A 15,179-nucleotide genomic window follows, 5' to 3' on the forward strand; every position below is an offset into this window, starting at 1 on the left:
CTGTCAATTACTGTGTATTAGTTGTTCCTCATGCCCCACTGTCACCACAGTCTTTCACAGTCTTCAAACCTATACAGGTTAGGGCACCCAAAACTGATAATAGGGTCTTACATGGCACCTTTGACACAACCCTTACTTGTCATGTATTCTTGCCTGGATTTCTTTAACAAAATAGTGAAAAACTATTTTATTTACCATTGATATAAAAAAAAAATTAATTAGAAAAAATTATTAAAAGAAAGAAATAATTGAAAAGAAGAGTCAAGAGTAGACCCACAATTGATAAACATTATTTGTTGCCAAAATCAAGAACAAAAAATTAGTAACTACAAAAGAAAAACGTATGTGGTTGCTAAAGTTCTTCAATGGCAACACCAATCGTGTTATGTTATTTTGTTTTGAGTCTGACTAGAATTTAAAACGAGTCTATACGATTTTGTCAAATATAAATGAATTTATATAAGATGTGTAAAAAACTAATTATATATATCTTTCAATATAAAATGAAATAAAGGTTCAGAAGAGGATGTGTTGAAAAATACGAAATAAGCCAGATACTTAATTCTGAAATCGAAAACGCCTGTACAGTCAAATTCGCCAGCATGTATATCAGTCATGTACGATGTGAATCTAAACTTAGTTTAACGGTTCATTTTAAATTTCTGCAACGATATTTATTCATACGACACACAAACACTAACTTTGGTCCAATAAAAAGACGAATGCATCGGTTATTGTAGGAAAATATGTTCGTCACAATCGACTCGGGGCGCTAATTTGTCTTTGCTGCATTTTATGAAATTGGTATTAAATGTATAATTTTTCTTGCCTATTTTGTGTTATTGTAACATATTTTATCAATTTATTATAATTAAACACATATAAAAAATTGTATATACTCGCTTTAAAGCTGTTGTCCATCATACACTGTAATCACTTGAACACGCAAGTGTTTTGTTTACTTTATCGAGTGTACTTATACACAGGCTTTACATTGCAATAAATATGATATATATATATTAATTCTTCAGTTATAAACTCACGCTGTTCGGTCAGGTGAATTTGTGTCCGGACAGGCTAACTTTTCCATCAGCCTGTCCAGTTGACAGGCACTTTTTGGGACTTTTCAAGAAGCCTGTACGTTTTGTTACATTGTTTCTTTCTGTTAAAAAGGCTGACTGGTATGAAGTTTGTTACAATTATCGATACTTTTTTGACAAAAACATGGTTCTACACAGTCTACTTTCGTTTTCGATGGTTCAAATGGCGCAAAAGAAAAATGGCGATGCACATTAACAATTAAATCCTCGGTGTGGTAGTCATTCAGGTTTTATCAGCATACTAATTCTGGCTTATAAGTGGTCGTTACGAAGTATTTTATTGATACTTATTGCAGATTGCGTGTGATGCGGTTTTTGCTTGTAAAAAAATCAGCGTTATTCATATTATATTTGACTTACATAGATGTGTTTAATATGAGACATTATTATTAATGTTTGTCGTTAAAACGCTTACACTATTTCGTGTATGTGCGATTTTGAGAAAATTGCGGAATCTGGACCCGGGTATAATTTTTTTTCGAACAACGCAAGTCAATTTCGCCATCTATTTAGTATTTGTTTTTGTTTCTGATGTCGTTATTTCTGCTTCCACTACTGCTGTTGCGGCTGCAGCTGCATCTACCAATGCTGCTAAAGTAGTATAAATATTAGTAGCTGTAAAGTTTATAATAATAATAAAAGTTAATTACTTTTATCATAAGACATATATAAGTTCTGGTGTTTCAAAACATAATTTTGGTTATAACAATATAAATTATAATTTATTTTGCGTATTTTTACTTTCAAATTAGGATTCGAACCGATATTCGATATCCGAGCCTTTGGATTCGAATTCGGATCCGATTGAAATTTTGGATTCAGGGCAGCACTAGTATTTTGATTATTAACCGATTGGTGATCCATATCATCAGTTGAAAATCTCGAAAAATCTTTCGTTTTTATCCGATAGTGCAATAAATTTAGTGGTGAAAGTTTTAATTTGATTATTTTGATGAAATATTTCACACTGCATCGTTTTTATGAAACATCGTTGACGATTCGTTGGTTGAAAGGAAAGAGCCAATCAGAAGCCTTGTAACAGAAATATTTCACACCGCGCCATTTTTAATATGCCCCCTTTCGAAGAAGAGGGGGTATATTGTTTTGCACATGTCGGTAGGTCCCTCCGTCCACCAGATGGTTTATGATGATAACTCAAGAACGCTTAGGCTAGGATCATGAAACTTCATAGGTACATTGATTATGAATCGCAGATGACCCCTAAAGATTTTCAGGTCACTAGGTCAAAGGTCAAGGTCACGGTGATTCGAAACAGAAAAATGGTTTCCGGATGATAACTCAAGAACGCTTACGCCTAGGATCATGAAACTTCATATGACCCCTTTTGATTTTCAGGTCACTTGGTCAAAGGTCAAGGTCACGGTGACTGGAAACAGTAAAATGGTTTCTGGATGATAACTCAAGAATGCTAACGCCTAGGATCATCAAACTTCATTGGTACATAGATCATGACTCGCAGATGACCCCTATTGATTTTCAGGTCAGGCCATCCTTAAAAAATTGTTTGTGTGGCATAACCCTACCCAGGTAAATTTTTTTACTCCCAAACTATCCTGAACGACAGCAGCGTATTTTAATTAAAGGGATACAAGAAAAACAGGAGCAGTTTAATTGTATTTAGAGTCTAATTAATTGCATATGCATATGTTAAATAAATAGGCGACTCAAATAAATACCAGTACGCGTTTTGTTCATTGTTATTTTAGATATCCTTGAAGAGCATTCAATTAAATGGCGCAAATAACCGAAAAGGATAAAAAGCGGAAAGGAAAGAGCAAACAAAAATTTGGAAAGGAACAAAAAAAATTCAGTCAGGCGGGTTTTAGTGGGTTGGTCGGATTATGTCAAACAAAAGAATTTTTAAGGATGGCCTCACTATGTCAAAGGTCAAGGTCACAGTGACTCGAAACAGTAAAATGGTTTCCTGATGATAACTCAAGAATAATTAGGCCTAGGATCATGAAACTTCATAGGTACATTGATCATGACTGGCAGATGACCCCTATTGATTTTCAGGTCACTAGGTCAAAGGTCAAGGTCACAGTGGCAAAAAACATATACACACTATGGCTGCCACTACAACTGACAGCCCATTTGGGGGGCATCCATTTTTTACAAACAGCCCTTGTTGAAATATTGTTGACGATAAGTCCGTCTAAAACACAAGAGCCAATCAGAAGCATTGTAACAGAAACCAATCTAAATTCAGCATGGAGTCTGATTGTGGAAAGAAAGAAAAATGAACCTTTAAGATTTAAATCTAAATCTGGTTAGAAAGAAAATGACACAGTTGATTTTTCTTCCTGTTTATATTGTTGGTTTTTGTTCAATAATTGTTATACATGTATTTGTTTTTTTTGGTTCTCGTTATCTTTTTTGCGCTGTTTTAGATCAGCTTCGTTCACAATTGTTGTGACTTTTCTTAGTGCCGTTTGTTGTTATGGTTTTATCGCTGAAAAGAGGGTAAGTTTTCCGCATTATCAGAATTCAATTGAACTTTCTAATTGTATTAAACTTTTTGTAGTTTTCCACAATCACCATTGTTTGAATTTGTTGTTTTTTTAGTTATTTCTTTGTTGCGTTTTTTTTTCATATAGATATAGTTTTATCCCACTTTTACAGCGAATTCGGTTGATTAAAGCCCCGTTGATTAAATATCATCTATAATCATCAGCAGGAAATGACGTCAATATTTCGACGAAATGATGTCATAAATCCAGCGAAATTATCCAGTCAAACTAATTTTGTTTAAACAAAAAGGTTCACAAATAAAAAGTGGGATAAATAGAATAATAGATTAGTGTTGATTATAGATCAGGTTTATCATGCGAGGCTTAGAAAACAAAAAGCATGAGCCTTGGCAAACAACAAATTCAAACCTGATCTATAATCAACACTAACCTATAATTCTCTATTTAAATTAAAGTGATATTATGGGCATCTAACAAACACAGTATATAGGTGTCTATCGCAACCGTTGTTTATTTTTCGTGTTTTCACTTTATATACACTTATATTTGTTAATGCCGCATTTACATACTAAAACAATATCCGGGAAAGAGACAGGGCTTGACATTAACTTTTGAAGCCACTTGTCCAGTCAGACAAGTAGACCATAATTTCACTTGCCCTGACCAAAAAGCAACTTGTCCTGACCATTATATCTTATTCTGCTCAGTACTTTGCAAAATAATGAAATAATACAAAATGCTAAAATCATAAACTTGAATTGTTCAAAATACATGTTAACATAAATGTAGGCAATTTCAATATAAAAAGAACTGACTTGAATTACAGGAAAACTAGAGATTTTTTATTTAATTTTTTTTATACAAAGCCATAATACCTAACAAAAACTTGTGTTTTGCCACCATAAAGCAGAAAATGTTCAAAGTGATGTATATGTACAGTATGGAACTGATATTTCAAACAACATACATAGAGATGAAGCCTCTACATTAATTGTCTGTAAGATCTGTGTGTACCGGTGTCGTAAAATGCTGTAAGATCTGTGTGTACCGGTGTCGTAAAATGCTGTAAGATCTGTGTGTACCGGTGTCGTAAAATGCTGTAAGATCTGTGTGTACCGGTGTCGTAAAATGCTGTAAGATCTGTGTGTACCGGTGTCGTAAAATGCTGTAAGATCTGTGTGTACCGGTGTCGTAAAATGCTTACCGGTAATCTTTACAAGGAGAATATTCTTGTTATCTTGGCAAAGAAAAATGTTAAGGGTTGCTTCCCTTGAGTTGTGAACAGTACGATGTAGTATCACATGGAAATATCGGATAAGCTCGCGCTTTGTCGTTTAAACGTAAACAAAAATTAATGTAATCGTAAAAGTTTTGTGGTAACTCCACAGAAATAACGAATTTAAAGGCATTTTTTCTAAGTAGTTAAATTATAACGACCACTTTTCCCGTCGGACTAGCAAATTCTTTATTTACTTGTCCAGACAAACAATTTGGTTGTCCCGGACAGTCGGACTACCGTTAATGTCGAGCCCTGAGAGAAAAATAATCCATTTGAATATCAACCGTACTTTTGTTTTGACAACTGACAACAGAAATGATTCAATGTCTGATGTGAGTCTAAATGTAGTTTTTGTAGATTTGTTCATACGACACAGAGACACAATTTTGTTTTACGGATCATTTCGGCTTAGAGGACTGGGTGAGTCATGTAAAATATCGAAAATAATATATATATTTTTTATAAACAACTAGTAGCAAGATGAGTTGTAGATAATCGGTCAGTTACCACATTTTAACAAATTATTTTGACCTGTTAATTCTTTTCAGCTCAATTCAACAGAGAACAGTGCCCATAAAATCACTTTAAGTAAGGATTGAAAGCTTCTTACATTATTACTTTGTTTTGCCATTGTTATGGAACAGGGAAAAATTTTCATTTCACTAATTTAACACAAAGGGAAAAGTCTAAATTGTCTGTAATTGGACCTGTCATATTAATTTTTACAATGTAAATATTAGTTAGATTTTTTTCTTGATGTATGAGTAAATTTATCTTTGGGTGCCAAAAACTCAACATAAAATGATGAAAGAAGGTGATCTGTTCAAATAACTTCATAATATAATATGATCACTAAATTTCAAATAAATGATATAGATAATAAAATAATATTGTCTTCTCCTGTCTTATTTCCATTTTTGTCAATCATGAATTTCAGCCAGAGCACTGATAAGCTAAAGTTGCACGTTCAGAGCTCCAGATAAGGATATGTTAAATTAGTAACAGTACTGCCACTGACAGAAAGACAAGAAGAAACACTTAAAATCAATTAGTACCTGTACTACCATATCCAAAAATACAGGTAGTACTGTACTACCTGTGTTCTTGGATATTGAAGGGTGTATAACTGACTTTATAGAAACATTTGCAGCAATTATAATAAATATATGTAGCTTCTTAAACAGTTATTGTATTAGGTTTTCCATTCTGAATTATGATGCAAATACAACTACACATTAAAACTCATGACTAATACTATTTCTTCATTTTTTTGACAAGAAAACAGAAGCCAACTAGTAAGCTAAGTAAATAAACACTTATTTCCCTGTCTCATCTGTTTTCCATCGTGTTTTCTAACATTTTAAGCCACCGATGCAATCAAATCGTTTAATATCGCGGCGATAATGTCTTTTTCTGGGTTTACCAATTTAATGTCAGGATGGTTAGACCATACCGTATGTAGTCATTATATGACAACAAAGTGTTGTTTTGAACCGCTTTCGGTTAAGCCGGGATTCCATTGCGCGCAGACATATTGTTTTTTACGGATTTACAAGTTACAGGAAATCACGCAATAGAATAGACAATATGATATGAACCCAGTCTACAACTTTTCAGTAATTTAAATTAACGAAAAGCGCCGTAAGGTTAGAGACCAGCAAATCACGCCGCGCTGACGCAGACATATTGGTACGGCCAGATTTTTTTCGTAAATACGTAAAATGGATATTAAAGTCGTTTTTGTACGTCCAGTTTATAAATATAAATGCGTAAATCTTCATGAAAAAAGCGTATTTACGGCTGTACGACCCTTATCTGGAGCTCTGCATGTTCATTTTTTAGCTCGGCTGTTTTCGGAGAAAACCCGAGGTATTGTTATAGCCAGCTGGTTTAGTTCGGTCGTGTCCGTCGTCGTGTCATCCGCTGTCCGCGTCGTGCTAAAATCTTAACATTTTGTCAAGGTTTTGAACATTGGCTCTAAAATCAAAGTGCTTCAACTTACAACTGTGAAACTTCATATGTAGCTGCACCTTGATGAGTTCTACATGCCACACCCATTTTTGGGTCACTAGGTCAAAGGTCAAGGTCACTGACCTCTAAAAAATAATTTTGACAAGCTTTCATCTATTTAAAACTGTACCCGCAGCCGAGCGTGGCACCTGTTATGGGGTGCTCTTGTTTCTCCGGGGGCCTTGACTTGGCTGCCCCCTAAACCCCTGGCCTAATCTGTTGCTTTATTTAGAAAATCTTTTCTAAATAATAATTAAAACACTGCATATCAAACCATATACAAATATATTAAACTACAATTATTGTGAATATGATGTTGAACTCTATGATGCTAATTGGGCGGCCGGCCACATCATGCAGAAAGGGTCATATGCCTTATTTAGCCAAAATAGCTCAATACCATCCTGCACATAAGCATAGTATGGACAGGAGTTAACTTTGCTGCTCATTAGACCTTGCAATTTCCTTTTTAACACACTGGGTATCTCCATACCAATCGGCTCCAATGTACAGGCTGGTCTTGAGCGATACTGGTTTCATATGGCATAAGACTGATTGTTGCATGACACATCTCAAAAAGACAATTATCATTGACATGCTTTTTTTACAGAAATGGATTGTTTCACTGCCGCTATTTCACTGATCATCCCAGTGATGCACCTAGAAGGCCAAAAAGGCCTACCAACATATTTATGCTTTTCAAGAAAAAGATGACACCAGAAGTGATGAAACAATATCCAGGTTACATAATACAATTATACTACTTGTAACTTTTATGTGATGACATAATCAATGCAACAATTATTTTCCTGATTTATACAGTACTGGAAAATGGTACTTTCCCAATTAGGACAAAACTACACATATCTCAATTGATAAAAAACAAGGGACAAAATTGTCACAAAACCAGGTTTTCATTGTGAAAAAAATCTGATAAAGGGAGACAACTCAAACTGAACTTTTGAAATGAACAAACAAAATTAACCCCCTTTGTAAGTTTGTTTTAAAATAAATCTATTTTTAGTCGTGGCGACCTTGACATTGGAGATATTGACGTGATTCTTTCGTGCGACACACCGTCCCATGATGGTGAACAAATGTGCCAAATGATTTTAAAATCTCATAATGAATGACATAGTTATAGCCCAGACAAGCTCATTTATGGCTATTTTTTACCTTTGAACTCAAAGTGTGACCTTGACCTTGGAGATATTGACGTAATTATTTCGCGCGACAAACCGTCTAATGATGGTTAACAAATGTGCCAAATGATTTTAAAATCTCACAATGAACGACAAAGTTATGGCCCGGACAAGCTTGTTCCGCCCGCCCGCCAGCCAGCCCGCCAGCCAGCCAGCCCGCCCGCATTCGCCAATCTAATAACCAGTTTTTCCTTCGGAAAACCTGGTTAAAAATCCCAATCGGGTATGGAAAACAATTGCAACATTTAGTTAGTTTCCCTATGCACCTCTATGTCTTAAACCTTAGTTAATATAATATTAAAAAAATTGACAGCATAACATTTAGTTATCAATTTTAAAGTATTTTGAGCATATAGTTGCCAGTTTGGGGTTCCTTACTTACTTCCGTCCCACTTTTGTTACCGTTTCTCATAGCGCCTTCAATATTTTACCGATCTCTTACATATTTGGCATGCAGGAACCTTGCATGGACCTCTACCTTTTGATGATGTTTAAGGTCACTGGGGTCAAGGTCACTGAGGTTAATAATAGATTTTCTCAAGGTCACACTTTGGTTACAGTTTCTCAAAGCGCCTTCAATATTTGATTCATCTCTTATATATTTGGGATGTAGGTACCTTGCATGGACCTCTACCTTTTTGATGAGGTTTGAGGTCACTGTGGTCAAGGTCACTGAGGCTAATCATAGATTTTATCAAGGTCACACTTTTTTCCACACAATTAAACCATATATTGACAAAGCATCAATGGGGAGCATCCATCAGTTTTCCTGATATCCTTGTTTTAATCCTACATCATTCTTTATTCATATACTTTGGGTCATCTTTAAAAAATAACCAAGTATCTCTGTAAATGCTGTTGTTGTTTTTTCAATTTGTGTAATTGTTGGGACCATGTATGGTCTCTGGCAAAGGGTCCCAGGCCTTTTTATAAAGACCAAATAGGACATTGTAATTGTAGATTACTTCAATACATTGAAGATATTCAAAGATTATATGATACTATGGTATATTTCTTTAAATTTTTGTTTTAGTCTCTAATTATTGCCTTTTGTCTATAATTAATTGTCTGCCTTGTGTGTCTGTTAGCATTCACAATCAAGGGCTTTACAGTTTCTCCATTCATATTTTTATCCAAAGTTCTTGAATTCAATCAGATACTGTTTCATTTTATTCTATGAAATTTGGTTCTGCTTCAGTGTATATAGAAAATAGTCCCAAAATGACAATTTTAGAAAGAGCAACAGAAAGCACCCAAGTTAACAGCTAGTATACCTTAAGCTCAACATAAAGCCTCCATGGCATCTTGGACACTGAAATACATTCTGTAACAATGCTGCTTACTGATCTGCTTTTAGAGGCATCAATGATAGAGGCAACTAGGAAAGTTGGTGAATTATACAAGAAGTTACCTGAAGAAGAAAAACTGGTTTGTATAAAATATTTATTAGAACTGACCACAGTTTGTTCTTAGACCTTACAATAGTTAATGTCCTTCATTTTATAATTTTATATATCTGCTGTGTGGCTCCATGTTAATACTAAAGGATTCAGTTATACTATGTTTTAAAATATAATAGTTGTTAAATGTTATTTAATTGGTTTTACAACTTACCAACAAAATAGGCTTTTTAACTTCAATGTACTTATCATACTACTTAATACATGTTGTGTCTAACCGTTTTTATGCAACCATGGAGTTGGAGGCATTAAGAATAGCACTTGTCTGTCCCTATGTTCCGACCTAAATGTGTAGATAAGAAAGGATATAGGGTTTTTATAAGTTTAGGCTGATTAATGGCCCTTTGCTTATTTTATTGTAATGCCTTGGGGACGGATCCACCGCATTAAGTATAAACCAAGACCACGAAAATGTTCAAATTTAATCTTTGTTCAATGTGGTACAGCATGGTAAAAACTGAAAAATACAAGATGGGAACAATCATAAGAAACTTTCTCTGAAAAACGTACTAACTTAGTCAAACGAGAATAGCTTTGGTAATTTACATATATGGAATTAAAAATACTACTCAAAAATGCTTTGCGACACAGTAAAATTACATAGACAATGTATAAAAAGGCTACACTGCATCAAAACAAAGAAAGTGGACGCCACAAAGAAAGTGGACGCCACGTTACTTGAATGTATTTTAAGTATTAACCCAGTAAACCTTAATTACACAAAAAATATACAGATATATGGTAAAGCAATATTGTAACGATCATTTAGAAACAAGAACTTACGACGTGGTGCATCATTATAGACTGCAAAGGGAGAAAAAGTGTCTGAAGACGCTATGACCAAAAACGAGGGAAACGAAATCGATAAGTAGCAGAATTACGTTCAGGGGAGGTAATCCTGATATCGCAAAAAGGTTACACACCAGAGGCTAACCTCAACACACTCTCTGTCTGATATTAAAACATTAATATCACCAAAAATTTAAATATACTTAACTTTAATTTGTTAAACAAGTAAGACATAAATGGCCCTTACCTTAACCTTTATCATCAAAAATATGGAAATCAAAATAAGCAAACAAAACAAATCAAAACAATGATACTCATATGTTTTTCATAAACAATACACTCGACCATGAAACCAAAACATTAGTATAAGCATATACTAGGGCATAAATGTAGAATTAATAGAAAGTCACTGTTTTGAAATAAACATAATGTCAATAGTCATATGCCAAATATAACACACGAGTCTTCACCACTCATTTAAAAAGTCACATATTTCAACACATGAATATAGTTTAATGCAGACTAGCCCCACTGTCTCTCACAAGAATCACAAGGTCAACTACAGGTCGAACGCAGTCTTGAGGCTGTCCATCACTGGTGACGCGGGTGACGCGTAACTTCACTGATCGTACTCTCCCATCCTCACTCGGGAAGACTTCCAGCACTCTTCCAATTGGCCATCCGGTACGATGTTTCAGCTTTTCTTTTAACAGCACGACATCTCCCACGGAGATACTTTCACTCTCATGGGTCCACTTATGACGTTTTTGCAGACTGGGAAGATACTCCTTTTTCCATCGGGCCCAAAAAGTCTCAGATAGATGTCGCACTTGCCTCCACTGCTGCCGATACATGTCTTTGGTATCCAAGGTCCCAGGCTCTGCTGCACAAGATGTTACGAGCCTGACTTTTGTGTACCGTACATTCGCGGCCATAAGTCTATCTCGGCCATAAGTCGAGGGGTATAATGTTGCTAGAAAAACCTGGTTTTTTGCCTTGACTCTGCCATAAGTCGGGGGGTAAATTTCCTCAATATCTCGGACACGTTTGAGTGACGTTTTAGTCATGGTTCTGAATGCTTTTGTACGGGCAGTTGACATTTATTTTGATACTAATAATAAGGGTTAACAACAAAACATTCAACATTTCAATCATTTATTATCATGAAAAATATGTCATTGTTCAAAATCATAATAATATATCATTCATTATTTAGAACATATATATTTATTTCACAAATCAGAATGAAACTATCGGTACATTACATAATCACTTACTCAGTTCACTTAAGTCCCTTAAAATCACTCTTATCATCACCGTATATCAGTTCCTTCAAAATCACTTAACAGTTCATTTAAAATCCCTCAAAGTCACTCTCATCGTCACTGTTGAACAGTTCCTTAACTTGCTCATCAGTCAAGGCACTGTCATACACATATGAGTCATCAGACTCCACATCCACTTCATCGACGCATGAGTCACGAATACAAGATGACGTAAATTCGTCAAACAAAGCGTCATCCTCACTACCGTCCATAGAGTTGGATATTCCACACTTGAGGAACGCCCTCATCACCATGTCCGATGGAATCTCATTCCAAGCTTTGACAATCCATTCACATACTGTGACGAGACTCGGACGTTTCAAATTCCCAGCTTTGGTGATTTCACGGGGGCCGTGTACCATCCATTCATTCCAGCTGGCACGCACATGACACTTGAACGGTTTATTCAATGACACGTCCAGTGGTTGCAACAGTGAGGTACACCCTCCGGGAATAACAGCCTGTCGTGTGCCCTTTTCCCTCAGACGTCCTTTTACTTTCTCTGTGAGATGAGCCCGAAACATGTCCCACACAAGAAGCGATCTCTTATTAATAAGGCCTCCAGGCCGAGAAAACCACACATCATGTAACCACTTATCCAAAATGGTCTCATCAACCCAGCCCTTAGGCTGCACGTACACACATAGTCCAGATGGAAATTTCTCCTTTGACGTTGACGAAGAGTAAGTCCATTTATGTTCATAAAACGCGAGCACCAACCCGCCGATGCCTTAAAAACGCCATTCTCGATGGAATATTTGGCATCCTTTGCCAAGTGTAACGCCTTAATCCTAATGGCATTTTTAGTAGCCACAAAGCCACCTTGCCGTAACTCCAATAACCATTTGAGAAGATCAGTCTCAAACTCATCATATGGGGTTAAACGCACAACCCGACGTTTCTGACCCTTAGGTCCATCTATGATTCTCTCCTTCGACTTACGCCAGCCACGTACAAGTTTTTCACTGACCCCGAACTCACGCTCAGCTGAACAGTTTTTTGATGTTTCAGCAAATTCTATCACCCTAATCTTAAAGGCATTATCGTAAGCAAAACGCTTCCGTTTTGGCATCTTGATAATCCAAAGTAATTTTATTATAATCAAACAAGTAATAAAAACTTCAATCAGATTAGATCTATTTATTTACGAAACGAGTATGCGTAAATTGTGGGACTGTTGTGAATAGTCAACGAAACCACACCTTCATCCAATAAAAAAATATACCGTGTGAAGATGAAAAATAACGATTGGTTAAAGGGCGTATCCAAAGATTGAGTAATTAATTTTGATTGGTCAGAAGTAGTTTGTAACAGAACCGTTGTGCATATTATTAGCAGATAACTATTTTAGGCGTGACGCAATTAAGGATGCCAACACTACACGATACACTTTGATCTTAGCAAAAAGACCGATAAGCGATAATTGGTGGCATAAAGACACCTGCATCTGTTGACAGTTTGTATTTACACGGATTAAATTTAAATGGGCACAAGTGTCAGCGGCTTGATTTATCTACCGGTATTGTTCTATGATTTTCGCCACTTAACCGTATGCCACATATGTTTAATATTAACTAAATTATTTATACTTGTTTTTATTTTGACTTATTATGAAGATTAATGAATTAAAACCAAATGGAAACATGAGTATTTTGTTATCGGCCGACATTTTAGTAAAAGACGAGTCGGCCTTACCGTAAACAGTCATATTTTTCCTAACCTCCGGAGATTTTATACTTAAAAAAGGTCGACTTATGACCGCGAATGTACGGTAAGTAGAATGGCTGGAGTGAGGATTTCAGGATTCTCCAGGTCGCTGGACACAGGTGTAATAGGGCGGTAATTCACAATCGCACATACTTCTGCCATGAATGTGACTAACACATCGTGTGTTAAATGTGGCACGTTCATGAGCATTTGCTCAAGAATTCTTCTGGAAACACCAATCATGCGCTCCCAGACACCTCCGAAATGAGAGCTATGTGGTGGGTTGAAGCGCCAAATGATCTCACTATCATTCAAGAACTTGCGGAAGGCTTTTTGCTCCACACTCATTGAGTTTATCTCAAGAAGGTCTAATGCTCCTGTGAAATTGGTGCCCCGATCTGACCGGAATTCCTTGACAGGTCCACGAATAGCAATAAGGCGACGCAATGCATTCGTAAATGCTGCTGATGATAATTCATCCACAACTTCAATGTGAATGGCTCTCACAGCTAAACATGTGAAAATGATGGCCCATCGTTTACTGGATGCTTGACTAGAAACAGTTTTCCTGCTGACAACTTGCCATGGGCCAAAGGTGTCAACACCAACGTAGGAAAAGGGGAGTGCAATGATTAGACGGTCTCTAGGCAGGTCTGCCATTTTCTGGGTCTCAAACGATCCACGTAGTTTACGGCATGTGACGCAATGATGAATTACTGAGGAAATAAGCCTTTTCCCTCCTACAATCCAATATCCAGCAGCACGTACAGCCCCCTCAGTGAAGTGGCGTCCCTGATGACGTACCTTTCTGTGGACATGTTCAATGAGTAGGCATGCTACATGATGACTTCCGGGGAGAATGACAGGGTGCTTCTCTATATGGGGCAAATCAGCGAACTTCAGTCGCCCTCCTACTGGCATGACCTTTTGCTCATCAAGGAAAGGAGATAAGTTGCCAATTGGACTGCTTGGGTGAAGTTGTCTCCCTCTCTCCAATGACGTATACTCATCTGCGTAATGTTCTTTCTGTACCTCTCTCAAGATAATCACTGCAGCTTGTCTGTGGTGAGAAACGTCCTGTGAATTGGAACACACATGCCATCCAGTACAGTCCGACTTGTTTTCACGGGAGAGGAAACTATTGGCAATGTGCTTTATGCAGGAAAGTGCTATCAAAAGACGGGTCCATGATGAAAACCTTGAGAATCTTGCAGTGCCAAGTTTAGTCTTCTCTGTAACATTTGTTGCCATAGTCGTCACCTCTGGTCTCACTTCTTTGTCTTCATCAGGGTTCACTAAGCAATATGGCACATAATTTTCCGCACTTCCAGAGAAATGTGGTCCCACAAGCCAGGAGCTTGACATCAGATTTTCAGCAGCTACTCCTCTAGTACCACAATCTGCTGGATTTAGATTGGTCGGCACGTAGCTCCACTGGGCAGGAATTGTCGACTGTTTGATGCGTTCAACTCTGTTAGCAACGTAGGTGTAAAACCGCCTGCATCTGTTGTTTATGTATCCTAGAACCACTTTGCTGTCCACAAAAAATCTGATCTTTGCAGCTATGTTTAAATGTTCTAGCACAAATTCTGCAACTTCTGTTGCCAAAACAGCTCCACAAAGCTCTAGCCTTGGGATAGAATTCCCTCTTGATGGTGCAAGTTTTGATTTACTCATTATAAAGGTTGTTTCTGGTTTACTACCTTTGTGGTGTATTAAAAGATACGCTACAGCAGCTATAGCGGCTTCCGAGGCATCGGAATACACATGAACTTCTATATGTGAGGCTTCACACAATGGTAATGCTGAGTAGGT

General features: G+C 36.6%; 1 protein-coding gene across 6 annotated transcripts in view; it reads left to right on the plus strand.

The window, feature by feature from the left end:
• LOC127865881 (transcription factor A, mitochondrial-like) overlaps positions 1-15,179 on the plus strand; it is a 175,760-nt gene that overhangs the window by 74,774 nt on the left and 85,807 nt on the right. For 2 of the 6 annotated variants that reach the window (XM_052405919.1, XM_052405921.1), the window contains exon 2: positions 7,492-7,622. The exons of the other annotated variants lie outside the window; for them this stretch is intronic. In XM_052405919.1, coding sequence (XP_052261879.1) covers positions 7,492-7,622 — 131 coding nt within the window. The remainder of the gene's footprint in view (positions 1-7,491; positions 7,623-15,179) is intronic. 6 annotated transcript variants of the gene reach the window in all.

Source organism: Dreissena polymorpha, chromosome 2, assembly GCF_020536995.1.
Source record: "Dreissena polymorpha isolate Duluth1 chromosome 2, UMN_Dpol_1.0, whole genome shotgun sequence".
NCBI lineage: Eukaryota > Metazoa > Mollusca > Bivalvia > Myida > Dreissenidae > Dreissena > Dreissena polymorpha.